At 46.0% G+C, this 18,510-nt stretch overlaps 1 protein-coding gene across 1 annotated transcript; it reads right to left on the bottom strand.

The window, feature by feature from the left end:
- Nucleotides 1–7,407: 7,407 nt before the first annotated feature.
- On the bottom strand, nt 7,408–12,688 carry RPS9 (ribosomal protein S9). The gene is made up of 4 exons (XM_077259612.1): nt 12,544–12,688; nt 9,494–9,616; nt 9,102–9,288; nt 7,408–7,652 (listed from the first exon to the last, which is right to left on the bottom strand). The coding sequence occupies exons 1-4, from the start codon at nt 12,638–12,640 to the stop codon at nt 7,475–7,477; spliced, it is 585 nt and encodes a 194-aa protein (XP_077115727.1). The 5' UTR covers nt 12,641–12,688; the 3' UTR covers nt 7,408–7,474.
- Between the last annotated feature and the right edge of the window lie 5,822 nt (nt 12,689–18,510).

The following is an 18,510-nucleotide window of genomic DNA, read 5'->3' as shown; positions in this document are numbered from 1 at the left end:
CTGAAGAAGGAGCCACTGTGCTCTGAAAGCTTGCAAACATTATATTTTCTGGTTAGCCAATAAAGGTATCACTCCTAGAATACTTCTGTCATCATTGGGCAGAAAAATATTCACATCGACTATGTAATGAATAAAGATTTACAACTGGAATATTTCATTCAGGAATATCTAGGATGTGGGATTTTAGTGTTACCTTCATTTTTTTGAGCAGTGTATATTTTACGAGTCGGAGTAGGTCCATTTTATACTGACTCCACAACCCTGATTAGAATTAGCCATTACTGAGAGTTTCTGCATCCTCCAGGATGTCTCTGCATCTGTACAGGTCCTACTACTACACAGCATTTTTGGGGGGCTCTACAGTGCTCCTCAAACAAAGGAGCAGATACTGGTCCTGCTGGGTCAAGTCCCTTCTATGACACTATATGGCTTTCCTTGTGTCCTAGTATCTGCTGTGTTCTTGAGACTGAAGATGCAGACCTTGTGACAGCACATATGGCAGAGCCAGACAGCCTCAATGGACGTCCTATGCTTTGCATGCCACAAGCAAAATACTAAACTAGAAAATAATTTGTCAGGAACTAAAATTGTCTGGCCACAAGTTGTAAACCTTTTTTTTTTTTGGAAATAGTTTTGTTCCTCTCCTACAGTGCAGACGACAGCGGTGGTGGCTTCAGGATACCACCAAAGCAAGGGCCTCCCCGCTGCCTGAACCTGACTGGTCAGGCATGGACCATCTTCATCCTGATCCTCATGTATGCCAAACTAGTTTCCTTGCCAGGGACAGAAAACCAACTGAAGCGAAGGAGAGGTACCGCCATTTTTATCTGTAGGTTTCCTGTCCCTGAATGGCAGATCCCCTCTCTCCATGGTGCTGTCATGGGGGAAGGAGAAATAGCCCACTATGCAGCATCACTGGAATCCTTGCTCCTACATCATGCTGCTCTCAGATGGGTTAGGAAACAAACTTAGTGACAGATCCACTGTTAAGGAAAACTGCTACCAGGTAGCTCAGAGGAGCAGAAAAGTGTAATCTACTTATTAATATTGTGTTATTTTCACAACTCTTGGTGGACAGCAGCACCCACTTTTATGAAAGCTACAGGTCTCCTCAATGATGTCCCCTCAGATCGCACCAGACCTGGCATATGCCATGGTTATATACCTGCATCTATACAGTAGGCCATGTTTACAGATGCTGCCATTAGTCACCAACCACTTAATAGATTGGTGGCCAGTGCGTATGCACAGACTCCCATCATTGCACCTCACAATCATTGGTTGACGAGTGTTTACAACGGCAACCGGGGCACTCTAAATGCTTCATTTACTACCCGCTTTGACCTCCTCTGAAGTACAGTTGTGGCTTTCTCTTTATACAAGCAATCAGGTCCCCTAAAGGGACATAAAAGTGAAAATTAACCCAATTGATCAAAACATTAAAGGGAACCTGTCACCCCCCAAGCTAAGCCCACCAGCATCAGGGGCTTATGCTGTAGATAAGCCCCCGATGTATCCTGAAAGATGAGAAAAAGGTTAGATTATACTCACCCAGGGGCGGTCCGGGGCCTCCCATCTTACGATCACGTCCTCTTGTCTTCACGCTGCGGCTCCGGAGCACTTTGTCTGCCCTGTTGAGGGCAGACCAAAGTACTGCAGTCCGCAGGCGCCAGGAAAGGTCAGAGGCCCGGCGCCTGTGCACTGCAGTACTTTGCTCTGCCCTCAACAGGGCAGAGTACGCCTGCGCCAGAGCCGCAGCGTGAAGACAAGAGGACGTGATCGTAAGATGGGGGGCCCCGGACCGCCCCTGGGTGAGTATAATCTAACCTTTTACCCTTCGCCATGACAGCACCCACTGGAGAGATAGGGATCGGCCCCAAGGAACAGGAAACCTACAGAAGAATAAAAGGGGCGGACCGCCTCTCCTCGTCAGTTTAGGTTTCCTGTTCCCAGGGGACAGGATCTCTGGATCTCACAGGACCTCAGAAGACCTTACCTGGGCCAGAAGCATCCGCCTGTGCGGTCTCTGCCGGAACGGCAGGGGATGCGGTCCAGATGCAGCGTCGGGGGAGATTCCGTTAGACGGCTCCCCCCTCCTCTGTCTGGCGCACATGATGACAGGGTCTGGGAGAGGCCGCTCGGTCTCACTGTGGAAATGCTGCGGGGAGGTGCGGCCTGGAAGGAGCCTGGACGCGGGCCGACTTATGGGAGTCCGGGATCCATTGCATGATCCCCAGCGGCAGCCGGAACACCGCTCCTTAAGCGCAGGGCCGAGGTAAGAGCGAGGCCGCGCATGTGGGGAGCGGTGTATGCCACCATTACGCGCCCGGAAGTGATTGCAAGCACTTCCGGGGCATTCATCAGCGGTGGGGGAAAGCGCGGTTCACGCATGCGCAGTTCACCGCAAAATAAAAAAAATCAAACCGGATCTTCTGCCTATAAATGGGGGATGGTTGCCAGCGCACAGGCGATGCATCATGTCATCCCCAGGCAAGACGGTGGACCCAGCAGGTGATGCAGCCAGCAGGAGGTCCTCAGATGCCAGCCGCATCTAGACCACGGATTCAAGATCCAGGAAAACGCTTCGGCCACCTGATCCGGTACTATACAGCTTCACTGGGTGAGTGTTTAAAACCTCTGCCTATAAAGCTGACACTTCTCCACAAAATCTTCTTCACCCAGGCCAAAAAGAAACAAAAGTCCAAGCACAAACAGTGTGCATTATGTGACGAACCTCTCCCAGATTCCCACCCTAAAAAACTCTGCAACCAATGTGTTTCTGAAACCATGCAGAGTCCATCTATGTCGGTTACGGATATACGGGCCATAATTAGGGAAGAGTTGCAGGCCATTACACAAGCCAGCGCACCCCCTAAGAAATCCAGTAAGGAGAGGGTAGTATACAGCTCTGAGTCCGATGATGAAGGCGTCATCCACTCAGACTCCTCGCATTCGTCATCCTCTTCTTCAGTGCCGTCTGACATTGAAGGTCGGGCTTGTTTTCCCCTTGATGGGGTTGACAACCTTGTAAAATCCATCAGGAATACGATAGGTTGTGAGGATACAAAAGATGACCAAACTGCACAAGACATCATGTTTGCAGGGTTAGCAGAGAGAAAAAGAAGAGCCTTTCCAGTAATTCCCGCTGTCAAGGCACTGATAAAGAGGGAATGGGAAAAACAAGAACAGAGGGGATTTCTCCCATCAGCCTCCAAAAGGAAGTACCCCTTTAATGACGAGGAGCTAATAACATGGACTAAGATTCCTAAGGTGGACGCAGCAGTCGCCTCCACCTCGAAACAATCAGCTCTACCGGTTGAAGATGCAGGCCTACTCTCTGATCCCCTGGATCGGAAAGCAGAATCGTCATTAAAAAAGAGCATGGGAAGCTTCCACGGGCATATTCAAACCAACAATTGCCAGTACGTGCACTGCTAGATCCATGCTTGTCTGGATTGATCAGTTGGATCAGCAAATTGAACAGGGAGTCTCCAGACAAAAATTGCGAGATGCGATACCATTAATTAGAGGGGCAGCAGCATTCATGGCTGACGCATCAGCGGACTCTCTTCGCCTCGCAGCAAGATCAGCAGGTCTGGTTAATAATGCCAGACGTGCGTTGTGGATGAAGAGTTGGAAGGGGGATACACCGTCGAAGGCCAAGATCTGTGCTATTCCGTGTGAGGTTGAGTTTTTATTTGGAAAAGCTTTGGATGAAATCTTCAAAAAAGCGAAAGAAAGGAAAAAAGCCTTCCCTGATCCCTCAATTCCTTTCTATAGGAAGACCTTCAGAAGACCGTTCGGTAAAAGAAGGCAAAATGAAAGGCCGTCACAGTGGGCCACAAAAGAGGGAAAGCAAAGTGGTACTATGTTTAAAGGCCTCCCCTTCCATAGAGACAATAAATATTAAAACACCAGACACCCCAGTAGGGGGTAGGTTAAAATTTTTCTTTCCCCAATGGCAAAAGATTACGTTAAATTTCTGGGTTCTAAATATTATTAAAGGAGGAATTAAAGTAGAATTCCTCCAAATTCCCCATGATTCTTTTATTTTAACAGTCCTTAGTTCACCAATACAACAAAGGGCCCTTGAATTAGAGATCCAAAGTCTCTTAAATAAAAATGTCTTAGTTAAAGTACCAAGGGGACAAGAGGGTAGTGGTTTCTACTCTCCATTATTTTTAGTCCCTAAACCCGATGGTTCATTCCGAACAATTATAAATCTTAAAAACTCAATACATTTATTAAAAATTATACGTTTAAAATGGAATCTATTAGATCTGCCATTAAACTCCTTTATACAAATTGTAAAATGGGTGGCATTGATTTGAAAGATGCCTACTACCATCTCCCTATCCATAACAGATATCAAAAATACTTCAGAGTCGCAGTAAAACTCGATGGGGAAATTCATCATTTCCAGTACACTGCCATGCCCTTTGGTCTTTCCACAGCACCAAGAATCTTCACCAAAGTAATGTTAGAGGTGATGGCCTACCTTCGCCAGAAAGACACTTTAATCATCCCCTATTTAGATGATTTTTTAGTTGTAGGAAATTCGTCCCTTCAGTGTGCTGAACGTTTAGCGGACACTCGTCTTAACAAAACCTAGGCTGGATCATCAACTCTGAAAAATCCAGACTTATCCCACTTTCCCTCCAGATGTTTCTAGGGTTCCATCTAGATTCCGCAACACAAAAATGTCTACTCCCTCGGGAAAAAATATCTAAAATAGAGGGGAAAGTAACGGCGGCCATTCATCAACCTCGAATGTCCCTGAGGGAAGGAATGTCCCTATTACGATCCCTTTCTTCCTGTACTCCAGCTGTCCAGTGGGCACAACTCCACACCCGAACATTGCAGCACCAAATTCTTAGGGAACAGAGAGAATTCCTAGGGCACCTCGAAACAAAAATAAAGCTATCACAGGAGGTCCTAGCTTCCTTGCGGTGGTGGCTAGATAATAAAAATTTGACGGGGGGGGGGGGGGGGGGGGGTCCCTTGGGTGATAACGCCATCCACCTCTGACTACTGATGCTAGTCCCTATGGGTGGGGCGCGCATATGGGGGATAGATTCTACAAAGGAATATGGAATGAGGAAGAACTCATTCATCTAATTTAAAAGAGTTGAAGGCAGTAAGCTATGCACTGCATCAATTTCTCCCACAGCTTCGAGGAAATCACGTCAGAGTCTGTTCAGACAACACTACAACGGTGGCTTATTTAAACAAACAAGGCGGTACTCGATCAGACGCTCTAATGTCTTCCGCAGAGAATATCTTGATCCTGGCCGAAAAACATCTGTTGTCCCTCTCCGCGGTCCACATCAAAGGAGAAAGCAATCAACAGGCAGACTTTCTAAGTCGACACACTATATCAAGGAGAATGGAGTCTAAATCCGCACATTTTTTACAAAATTACATTATTATGGGGCAGACCCCAAATAGACCTCTTTGCTACGAGACGGAACAGACAAGTGCGAAAATTCGCATCTCGGTCCCGTGCAGACCACCCGGACATTCTAGATGCTCTTCAAATACCCTGGCAATTCAAGCTGGCATATGCCTTCCCTCCGATAATTCTGCTTCCACAATACGGAAGATCAGGGAAGAACAAGCCAGGATAGTATTGATAGCACCATTCTGGCCCAAGAGACCATGGTTCTCGTGCCTGCAGTCAATGTCGGTGACAGACCCATGGATCCTTCCCTCAATCCCAGATCTACTCTCTCAGGGACCTTTCTTCCACCCCCAAGTGGACAGTCTCCACTTGACGGCCTGGAATTTGAAAGGCAGATATTAAATTCCAGAGGGTTTTCAGAAGGGCTAATTGATACACTCCTGCTTAGCAGGAAACCATCTACCACAAAAATTTATACCAAAATATGGAAAGTTTCTTCAGTTCCATACAGGTTCAAACCCATCAGAAATTCCAATAAAATCTATTCTAGAATTTCTACAGAAAGGGAAAGTTAGGTCCGTCGGTTAACACACTAAAAGTCCAGGTGTCCGCTCTGGGTGCAACCCATGGCCATAATGTTGCTGGTAACAAATGGGTGTCCCGCTTCATTACGGCCTGTGAACGGGTTACTCCTGTCCACATACCTAGAGTAGCTCCTTGGGATCTAAACCTAGTTCTAGACTCCCTAACAGAACCTCCGTTTGAGCTTATAGATACAATATCTCTAAAACACTTGTCGCTAAAAACAGCCTTCTTAGTAGCATTAACATCGGCTAGAAGAGTCAGCGACATTCAGGCCTTATCCATAGATCCACCTTTCCTTCTAACATTTCAGGACAGATTAATTTTAAAACCAGATCCCTTATATCTCCCTAGAGTTGCAGGGAAATTCCATAGGTCACAAGAGATACATCTTACTACTTTCTTTAAAGATCCTTCCACTCCTGAAGAACAGATTCCACACTCTAGATGTCTGGAGAATAGTTTTACAATATATTGAAAAAACTAGTAGTTGGAGGCAGAGTAGGGCTCTGTTCATATCCTTCCAGGGTAAAAAGAAGGGATATGGAGTCACAAGAGCCACGTTGTCCCGGTGGATTAGAGACACGATCCGGCTGACCTACTCCGTGAAAGATAAGGAACCTCCGGAAGGCATTAAGGCACATTCCGCCAGGGCTATGGCGTCTTCCTGGGCCGAAAGGGGAAACATTCCAATTGAGGACATATGTAAGGCAGCAACATGGTCGGCTCCTTCTACTTTCTATAATCACTACAGGCTTGATCTTTCTTCAGATTCTGACCTACACTTTGGCAGGACTATCCTCAGCACGGTGGTCCCCCCCCCTAGGTGTTGGGTCTCTGGAAATCTCTCCAGTGGTGCTGTCATGGCGAAGGGTAAATAGCCGGATTACTCACCGGTAATGCTCTTTTAATGAGTCCATGACAGCACCCAGTCACATCCCTCCCTATTAAAAAATTTGTTTGAATTACTTCTATTGAGTATATAAGTTTAAAATATATGTTGTAAATAATTGGACTAATACTGGCGGTCCTCCGGGTACTCTGAAAATTAAACTGACGAGGAGAGGCGGACCGCCCCTATTATTCTTCTGTACGTTTCCTGTTCCTTGGGGCTGATCCCTATCTCTCCAGTGGGTGCTGTCATGGACTCATTAAAAGAGCATTACCGGTGAGTAATCCGGCTATTTTCTCATTACAGAATGCTGTAGATAAGCCCCTGATGCTGGTGGGCTTAGCTCACCTTCGATTTTGGGGGTGACAGGTTCCCTTTAATGGTGCCTAACCAGGCACCCCATATACGTTTCCCATGCCAGCATACTGCATTACTACCAGCATGTAAATGACCAATCGAGACCTGCAGGAATAGAGAGAAGTGGCAAACTGAGTCCGTAGTAACATTTTGATGGAAAACAATTGACAAGCCATTACGTTCAACAGTTTATTTTACAACTTATTACAACTTCCTAGATATTCAGAAGTCTGTATTACTGTTTAATCTTCCTCTTCGTCATCTCCACCTCCGGCACCACCTTGTGCCTTCTTGGCATTCTTTCTCTTGACGCGCCCGGGACGTCCACCACCGTATGGTGAGCGCAGGGAGAAGTCAATGTGTTTTTGGGAGTCCAAGCGCACGATGAATGATGGGATGTTGACCACTTGCTTGCGAACGCTGCAAGATAAAACATTCATGTAACCACATTATCATGCATCCATTGTCAACTAAGCACCGTAACCCCTCGTTTGCTGTGCAGTAATTGAGCCAGTGAGTCTACCCTTCACCAAGACATGGTTGTGAGCCGCAGTGCAAGAATGTGATTCATTAAGTGACTGAGTAAAGAACGATTGTGCTGGGTAAGGCTACGTTCACATTTGCGGTCAGCGCCGCAGCGTCGGGCGCCGCAGCGGCGCCGCATGCGTCATGCGCCCCTATATTTAACATGGGGGCGCATGGACATGCGTTGTGCTGCGTTTTGCGCCGCATGGCCGCAAGCGTTGGACGCAAGAAACGCTTCAAGTTGCATTTTTTTTGCGTCCAACTTTCGGCCAAAAAGGACGCATGCGGCGCAAAACGCAGCGTTTTAGCGTGCGTTTTGCCGCGTTTTTGTTTGCGTTGTGCGCTGCGGCGCCGACGCTGCGGCGCACAACGCAAATGTGAACGTAGCCTAAGGTGTTATTTGGGCATGCTCACGTGCCAGTGTCTTTGGCGTGCTCGAAAAATATGTTCAGGCCCCCGCCGCTGCTCGACAGCTAAAGCACATGCAGGGATTGACTAAATCACTGCATGTGTTTCGGCTGACGAACAGCCACGAGACATGCAGCTGCAGGGACGTTAACATTTTTCGAGCACGCCAAAGACACACTTATCACCCGAGCATGCTCAGGTAACACCTTACCCCAGCACATCCACTCATCAATAGTGACTACGTAGATATATCCTGCAGGAAAGTCAGACTAGTGTTTACCTGCACGAAGACTAATGAAATCTACTTATGGTTGTAGTACTTTATGGAGGAAAACTACAAATACAGCATGCATGGAGTCTTATCTGGAGTCTGGCGTTAATCAAATTTCAATAGGATTATATGTCCCTATTCCAAGTCAGTTGTAAAAATGACAGTGAAGCCTCTTGCTTCATACCTGTTTGTTGGATTACCTGTACTATAGGGATTTACAGATGACAGTATACGCTCAGAGGGCATTACAAGTGCAAAAAGACCCTTCACAAGGTGTATGGCCAGAGCCAAAGTGACCTTGCCGAAATTATTGCTTCATGCCCAAAGTGTAGGAACCAGTCGGACACCATCGAGTTATAGCAGATCACAAGGTGTATGGCCTGAGCCAAAGTGACCTTGCCGAGTCAAGGCTCCATTTCAAGGACTGTTCCATGTGCTAGGCAAGACCAAAAGGCATACTTCACATAACAGGCAGAGGTTACATAACAAGTACTGGCAGACAATTAACTGCAGTCATTGCAAATCTGGGACCATCCACGAGGAGGGAAGAGCCGTCAGCTTAACATACCAAATGTGTGCAAATGTTACTAACAAGAAAAGCAGTCTGCAAAATATAGGATGACCTTCAGAAATAATGCTGTAGACATTAGGGCACAGTGACGTACCGGATGTGCCTCTGACGGATCAGCACACGGGCATGATGGATGGATTTGGCCAAACCCAACTTAAACACTTGGGTCTGAAGACGCCTTTCCAAGAAGTCTTCAATTTTCAAGCCCAGAATGTAATCGAGCTTCATCTTCCCCTCATCCAACACACCGATACGTACCAGACGTCTAAGCAAGGCATTACCTACGGGGGGGAAAGAAAATACTTATGACCAGATATTCACAAATGTTCAGAGCATTCAGCTGCTCCAGACCTTGTGATTGAAAACAAGTTGTTGCTCCTCAACTTCATACAATGGCTGTAGGGTCAATATGGAACTAGTGAGATCACAGGGACAACATAGCGCTGCCTGCTAAAGTCTTCCCATGTATTCACATCTGGTGCTTACCTTCAAAGAGACGTTTGGGATCCTTCTCGTCCAGAGTCAGCAGCTCTCTGGCAGCTTTGCGGATCTTGGCAAGTGTGAACTTTACTCTCCACACCTCACGCTTGTTACGGAGACCATATTCACCTAAGGAAGAAAGTGAACAACATTTAATAAAGTTCTCAAGAGTAAAAACTTAATTTTACAATGTCAGCTAGAGATCAGTGAATATATTTGCAGGTCCCATGTCAGTATTCTACGGCCACTGGATGAGGGCCCAGCAAACTGCCTCCTACATATCGGCTTCTCCAGGTATTCTATTTCCTAGTGGAAAGTGTCACACAAGGCCGGCTAACCAAAAGGCAAGTCTGGGGACACCATGTGTAGAAAACAGGTTGCAGGGCTCCCACCAGCCATAGAATAATGGTCTGGCCGCTGGAACAGGGAGGGACTTACAGATCGATTTGTTCAACTAATGGTCAATATCAACATGTCCTCCTACCCTCTGCTGCAGTCATAAGTACATACATGGATTCCCAAAATGCATGTCCTATGCAGTATCATGGGATGAGTATCTGCAGCTACTCTGCTTAAAGGGAACCTATCACCCCGTTTTTTTAAAGCTTAGATAAAAATAGTGTGAAATAGGGGCAGAGCTGGGCTTTACATTAGTGCTTTTTTGGTGACTTTATTCCCCCGTTAGGCTGCCGAAATACCTTTGTGAAGTGGCCGTTTTGTCCTGTCACTCAAGTTGGTCAGGTCGGATGGGCGTGGTTAAATAGCGGTTCCTCCCCCCCTGCTTCTCGGCGTGTCTTTCGTAAACGCGATCTGTGAATGGCACAGATCGCGCTTTTTCTTAGCAGTTGCGCAGTGAATTTTCCTCCGGCGCCTGCGCATTATGTTTTGCCCAACTGTGGGCATAGCATAATTTACATCACTGCGCATGCGCGGGTCGTAACTTTAGATTGAACGATAGATAGTTTGATAGAAATAACGATAGATAGAACGATAGGCAGGCGAGCGATTTTGGCACCAAACTTACGCTCGCAGTTCGGGCTGAGAAAAATTTACCGGCATCCAGATAAACACTATGCCCATATGATCACTTCCGGGGCACCAAGGCTAAAGTTACGACCCGCGCATGCGCAGTGATGTAAATTATGCTATGCCCACAGTTGGGCAAAACATAATGCGCAGGCGCCGGAGGCAAATTCACTGCGCAACTGCTAAGAAAAAGCGCGATCTGTGCCATTCACAGATCGCGTTTACGAAAGACACGCCGAGAAGCAGGGGGGAGGAACCGCTATTTAACCACGCCCATCCGACCTGACCAACTTGAGTGACAGGACAAAACGGCCACTTCACAAAGGTATTTCGGCAGCCTAACGGGGGAATAAAGTCACCAAAAAAGCACTAATGTAAAGCCCAGCTCTGCCCCTATTTCACACTATTTTTATCTAATCTTTAAAAAACGGGGTGATAGGTTCCCTTTAAAGGGAATCAGTCACTACATTTCACCCATCAAAACTGTTAATGGGCACAGGTCCAAAGCCCATATGCACATATCAGTTCACAACAGGGTCATTATCAGGTTGTTGTTTTCAGTTTTCCTGCCCTTCTTCCAGAAGCCATAACTTATTTCTCTGTTCCCATAGCCGTATGACCGCTTGATTTTTTAGGTACTTTTAAATTACCCTATTGATTTTACCATATAGGGTACTGTGAAAAAAAATACCAAAAAGCTGGAAAACTGAAAAAATAGTGCAATTCCACAACCTTTTTTTATTTGCCATGTTAGCTATATGGCAAAACGGACCTGCTGATATAATTCTCCAGGTCACTATGGGTACGCAGATATTTAACATGTATAGTTTATTTTCTTTTTAAGTGGTGAAAAAATTCTGAACTTTGTATGAAAAAAGTTTGCGTTTGTCACCACTTTCAGAGATCGGTAGCTTTTTATTTTTGTGACCTGGGGCTGGATGAGGGCTTATTTTTTGTGCTCTGATTTGATTTTTTTTTACTTTTTGATCTTTTTTAATGGAAAATTGCAATGGCCAACAATCAGTAATTCTGGTGTTTTGTCTCATTGTGCAGTTTACCAGATTGATTCACTTTATATTTTGATAGATCGTACATTTCAAAAGGCAGGGACACAAAAAGTGAATTTTGCAAAAGGTGATTTGAACTTGTGTTTTTTATTTTAAACTTATCTTCACTTTATTTAATAGTTCTCAGGAGACTTGAAGCTGAGATAGTTCGATCCATTCTGCTACATATCGCTGGGCTTCAGCACTGTATATATAGCAGAAATCATGATCTGTGAAAGGCAGCCACAAGACGGCAATCACGGGAGATTCACAATGGACAGGCACAAGGGTCGTCTGAACCCCAGCAGTCATGACAACCAATCGTTGCCCCCCCAATCATGTGATAGGGGCACCAAAAGGCAGGATGTGACAGCGGGGTTCGCCTAGTAAATAGCCACAGGTAGAGCTCTGATCCACCTGCAGCTGTACTCTCCTAGTGTTTCATCACCCATCCCCTGCAGACTCTGAGCCCTCGCGGGCAGGGTCCTCCCTCCTTATGTACCCGCGTGCCTTGTTTTTTGCTCATGTTTAATGTATTTGTCTATATTTGCCCGTATTCACATGTAAAGCTCCATGGAATAAATGGCGCTATAAAAATGTATAATAATAATAATAATAATAACATGACAGCAAACTAAACAGATGATAGACTACAGGCTCAGCGCCAGAGCCCGCTTTAAAGTCAGGCACACAATATATGATGTAATTATGTCATGTCGTGAAGGGGTTACTCTTGTATATATTTTTATGTATATATATATATATGTATGTTCTCTTCATGTCTGACATAATACAGCAGAGCTCAGAGAGCTGCAAAAAATGTGTTTGCAAGAAAACGAATGTCCATATTAACAGTTTCGATTGGTCAAATGTGGTGACAGATTCCCTTTAAGCTGTGAAAAGCAGGAGAACAGAAAAACTAAGCCAGCCTGATGAGAGAAGTACACGCGTGTCTGGATCACGGAATACCTGTTGACCACTTACCAATAAGTTTCAACTCCTGGTCCAACCGCGACTTCTCGAATGGACGTCGCGGGGTGACATAGGTCTTCCGACACACCCAGGTCCTGGCAACGGGCATCCTGGGCTAGTTACCTGTCAAAAACATGGTATACGGTCAGACAATAGTCCAGTTCCTACACATACAGATGGCTATCTGGAGTCTGGACATTCCATAGATAGCCACAGTGTTACTTTTAAAAGTAGAAACAAGTCCATCCTACAACACTGTAAAAGCCATCTAATCAGCAGTATTAATGTAAAGTGGTGTGCAATTTGTCATGTGATACCAGCTCCAAATAGTCACCAGAAACGCTGCAGCCTGTGACTTGTAGCAGCGGTCAGGGGATAAGAAAACACTTTTCTGACCAGTGACCATTGCAGCCTTCTATGTTGAACAGACATCGCTACCGGAGCAAATGTCTAAAGTAGCCGGGCTGAGTCCATAGGGGTGAATGCAGAATGCCTCCAATTTATGGTTTCAAAACATTCATGCAATGGATTAAAAAAACGTCAGCGTTGGACAAATACCTGATGTCATAAGGCTACCATACATATTAGATATCAGCGTCGCCTACACTAATCTATTGGCTGATGCGTATGGTCCCTCACCCAGACTGACCTGCAGTGGTGGCCAATTGTCAGCCCACAGAATGCAGTTATATTTTATAACTTTTTACCTAGACATTCCCTATAGTGCTGTCAGAGGAGACATGATCACTGCAATTACCAGACAAGTCCTGGCACACTGCAAGAAATGGGGTACCGGGTGTGATACTACAACTCCCAGCAACCTCTGCAGAGGTCAACCACCCTGCACCCTGCTTTATTAAGGGGGCTTACACAACAGAGCGGCATAAAGAACATTTTTGTCTTTAGAAACGCAATTGCACTGGAGTCTACACGCTAAAATGAGGGCCAAGCAGGCAGCACGGGTCTGGGAGGCAGCGAGCAGCAGGGGCAGAATTACGACTCAGACTGATAATACAAAGCACAAGGCCATGCTCCAAGATGGCGGCTAATAAACCACGCGGCCGGCAACGATAACCAGAAAACCCAAACACCCGGACCCATTCAGATGCCAAAAGCGATGACAAATACGGGCAGATAAGCGGTAGAAGTGCTGCGGTCGGGCGCGGTATAGGTTTCCCTGTTCCAACCCACACATGAAAACTCACCGGGCAGCTCCGAGGAAAAGGAAGGGCGCGCCCGCAGCGGCCATTTATATAGTGCAGTGCAAACCACGCCTCTTTACGTCATCTTCCAGCGCCAGCCAATGATACGTTATGATGCGTCTGTCGCCAAACAGGGGAAATGTCCGCCATTTCTCTGGTTGGAACGAATGGGACGTGACTAGTTTTGGCCCGTGAGGCTTGGTTCACGGACTGTCTGTAGTATATGAAGTCCGGGTGGAGACGAACTGTCCATTCAATCGCCACTTCCTAAGCTTCTAGTAAAGAACACAGATGTGACTAAAGGGATTGTCCACTTTTGGGCCTTTTTTTTAACTTAAATACGTGTAATTAGGGCTAGAAATATTTTTTTTTCCCATTGATTTTACATTTTGCACCATTTTGGCTTTTACTGACCTTTAGTTACCCTTCCTATTCAGTATTGCTATGGTCTGTGCACTCATAAATCAGACGAGAGGAGCTTAAAAAAATAGGTGCAACCTGCCTGTCTGCTAGTCAGCTCACTGACAGATTCTCAGTTAACTCCTTCTGCAGCCAGCACCAACACAAAGGAGGCAAATGGTGCAAAACTGAAAGAGAGGAACTGCACTTCTTTTTTTGTCCACCATAGAAAGTTATAATCAGTTTATTAGGGGATTTCTGTTACAAAAAAATGCAAGTAAGTGGTTTCTGTCCCTTCATTTCTGCCTTTTAATCGCCTGCGTCCCCCAAATAATGACTAGAGTGCAGAGCAATGTGAAAACAACATGGCTGTTCACATGTTCAGTCTTCTGTTACTTTTTTTAACCGTTTCAGGGTATGGAATCCGCTTACAAGAAGCAGTGTGTTCACCCTTCCCCGTTTTCAGGGATGAGATCGCCGGTGTCTTCCTGAAGTGGGTTCACCCAGAAAAACTGCGACTTCACAGCTAGAAAAAAAGCGTTGTGTGCACATAGCCTTAATGAAACGCGATTGTAAACATGATTTTTAGCCCCAGATACATGCATTTAAATACAAAGAAAATAAAAGGCGGAAAATCCCTTTAATGCCGCAGACGTCAGATGTCACATTCAGCCGCTGTTTGTGGGGTCTTGTTAGCAGACCTGATCCTTTATAAAGATGATGTGCTGGTAGAACGCAGCTGAGAGGCAAGCAGGGGCTGAGCAGGTGGAGATGCCGGACCCCCGAGTGTGCGGAGTTCACAGCACCGCTGCTCTTTGTAAAGAAGGAGCAAGTGTATAGATGGTCAGTAGTGCTGGGATAAGGTGTTATCTGCGCATGCTCGGGTGCTAACCGAGGGTCTTCTGCGTGCTCGTGCAAGAGCTGCTCTGTGGTCCCTGGCTGTGGCCGCTGTGGAGGTGATCAATTTTCTGTGACCAGATAACCCCTTTAATAAACTTCTGTCATTTGCAGACAGCGTCTGCTTCTCCGCACCTGATAAAAACATACAACAGAGGAAAATGGAAATTATTGATCCTATACATTTTTAATGTTGCCTAGTTTTCATGACTGCGCACTTCTAAATTTGGCTTTATGGAGAAGTGAATGCAGAAGCTTCTGGCCCTGACATGTCTGGACTCCCACCTATGTGTAGAATATTACAGGACGGTCTTTTAATAAATTATGACACATATTGGGAATTTGTTGCATTTTTGTTTTTTTAATTCTGCACTTTTTTTCTGTCCCAGGGGAACAGCCTTTCCCCCTCCCCCAGTTACTGTATACTTTACATTCCTAATGTGCCTATACAAGAATTCACTTATTTTTGACCCATAAATATCCTAGCAGATTAAGGCTGCCTGACCTCTGTCTCTCCTTATTCATTCTTATTTCCTGACCTCCTGGCTTTTTACATTCATTTTTCCTTAAAGGGAACCTGTCACCACGTTTTTGGAAGATGGGATAAAAATAGCGTTAAATAGGGGCAGAGGTGGGCGTTACATTAGTGTGTGTGTTATGCGTTTATTACCCACCTAAGTTGCCGAAATAACTTTGCAAAGTCTCCGTTTTCGCCTGTCAATCAGGCTGGTCAGGTCGCATGGGCGTTGTCTTCCCCCAGATTTGGCGTAGTTTTCCGTTGGTGGCGTAGTGGTGTGCGCATGCCCAAAGTCCGGAATCCTCTTCCAGGGGATTTAAAATAGCGCGGTGTTCGTTATTGCATTGGTGATCGGTGGGCGCGGCCATCTTCCTTTGGCCGCGCGTGCGCAGAAGCGGCGCTCTGCTGACCGCGGCTTCAGGAAAATGGCCGCCGCGATATCCATCTGCGCACGCGCGGCATCCCGCGGCCATTTTCCTGAAGCCGCGGCCAGCAGAGCGCCGCTTCTGCGCACGCGCGGCCAAAGGAAGATGGCCGCGCCCACCGATCACCAATGCAATAACGAACACCGCGCTATTTTAAATCCCCTGGAAGAGGATTCCGGACTTTGGGCATGCGCACACCACTACGCCACCAACGGAAAACTACGCCAAATCTGGGTGAAGACACCACGCCCATGTGACCTGACCAGCCTGATTGACAGGCGAAAACGGAGACTTTGCAAAGTTATTTCGGCAACTTAGGTGGGTAATAAACGCATAACACACACACTAATGTAACGCCCACCTCTGCCCGTATTTAACGCTATTTTTATCCCATCTTCCAAAAACGTGGTGACAGGTTCCCTTTAACTCGCTCCACCACTCAGCAGCTACTGCTTAGATGCAGTGAAGGCCCTAATCTATAGCGGTGGCAGGGTGAACACTGGGTGCTCTGGATGGAGTGGCTAATGCAAAGTACATCAGTGTGGAGCCCTGGCTTACAGAAAAGGTGATGTCCCCATGTGACAATCCCTTTAATCTGGAAAATAAGGGTATGTGTCCACGGTCAGTAAACGCTGCTTGTTTGACGCTGTGCAGAGCTGCAGCGTCAAACACGCAGCGTCCAGATGTTCCAGCATAGTGGAGGGAATTTTATGAAATCCCGTGTCCACTATGCGTGGAAACACGCATCCGACTTCCCTGCGACTCCGGACATGCTGCGCGTCTTTTCAGATCGCAGCATGTCCGTGCTACCTGCGGCGACGCTGCGTCGCCGCAAGTAATATCACAGGGCGCTACGCGAGGGTGCGATGATCCCGGATGTGTACAGTTAACACATCCGGCATCATCGCGTCCCAGAAAGGGGGCGGGGCTTAGCGCCGAGCGGCTTCGCCGCTCCGGCGATACCGCCGGCCATCCTGACCGTGGACACATACCCTTAAATTGACAAGGATAAATGCACAGGACGGATTTGCTGTGAGTTTTCTGCGTGGATCTGCACATGGAAAATCTGCAGCGGAATAAGGCTTTGTGCACACGTTGAGTATTTGTAGCAGATTCTTCTGCACCAAGCACCATAGCGTGGGACGGAAAGATGCATGTTTTTGATGCATTTTACATGCGTTTTTTTATGCACTTTTGCTTGCACTCTTTTTCATTCATTTGAATGGGTGAAAGACTCTGTAAGAACGGAAATGCTGCAGATATGAAAAAAAAAAAAAAACCACTTTAAGGCCGGCGTCACACTCAGCGTATGGAAATACGGTCCGTTTTTTACGGCCGTAATACGCAGAAATGTTCCCAAAATAGTGATCCGTATGTCATCCGTAGGCAGGGTGTGTCAGCGTATTTTGCGCATGGCATCCTCCGTATGTAATCCGTATGGCATCCGTACTGCGATATTTTCTCGCAGGCTTGCAAAACCGACATCTAATGGATTTATGGGCTCAAATGTTCGTTAAAATATATATACAGTATCTCTATATATATGTCAGTGAGACACATATATATATATATATATTTATATTTCATACAGTGCTAGATATCATAAAAGCCGGTAATTCAATCGTGGGAAAAATTCCCAGGCTCGAGTTCATATGAGGACATCCAGCAGAGGGCGCATCACCGCGACTCAAGGTAACTACAGGTCATTCCCCTGCATTCCATTAATTCCCTGGGGTTTTACAACCATGAGCACAGCTGCTTTAGCAGAGCTCCTGGGTGTAAAATGATTTTAACCCCTTCAGATGGATTTACATCGTGGGACATTCAAGAACAACGGAAGGTATGGGATACTGTTGATTTTTTATTTTTCCTTTTTTACAGAACGAGGGTCTTCAGGTGGATTAAGAGTCTAATAAAATATTAAAACACCTTGTGTCTTTATTTCATTAAAGTACTTTGTAATAATGTGTGTTTTATTAACCATTTCATACTATTGGATTAATAATGGATAGGTGTCTTATTGACGCCTCTCCATTATTAATCTGGCTTAATGTCACCTTACAATAGCAAGGTGACATTAACCCTTCATTACCCCATATCCCACAGCTACACGGGAATGGGAAGAGAGAGGCCAAGTGCCAGAATAGGCGCATCTTCCAGATGTGCCTTTTCTGGAGTGGCTGGGGGCAGATGTTTTTAGCCAGGGGGGGCCAATAACCATGGACCCTCTCCTGGCTATTAATATCTGCCCTCAGTCACTGGCTTTACCACTCTGGTGGAGAAAATTGCGCGGGAGCCCACTCCAATTGTTTCAGCGATTTAACCCTTTAATTTAATAGCTAGAGGGCCCAAATTTTGCACATACACAATACTAACATTAGTAGTGTGGAATATGCAAAAAAAAAAAAAGGGATATGAGATGGTTTACTGTATGTAAACCATGTCTCATATCCTGTCAGGTTTGGGAAGGAGAGAGCAAAAGCTGGCAATTGAATTACTGGCTTTTCTGCTATCTAGTGCTGTATGAACTATAAATATA

The sequence above is a fragment of the Ranitomeya variabilis genome, chromosome 4 (genome assembly GCF_051348905.1).
Source record: "Ranitomeya variabilis isolate aRanVar5 chromosome 4, aRanVar5.hap1, whole genome shotgun sequence".
Classification (NCBI taxonomy): Eukaryota; Metazoa; Chordata; class Amphibia; order Anura; family Dendrobatidae; genus Ranitomeya; species Ranitomeya variabilis.
The sequence above is the reverse complement of the archived record's forward strand: the minus strand, read 5'-3'. Positions and strand labels throughout refer to the sequence as shown.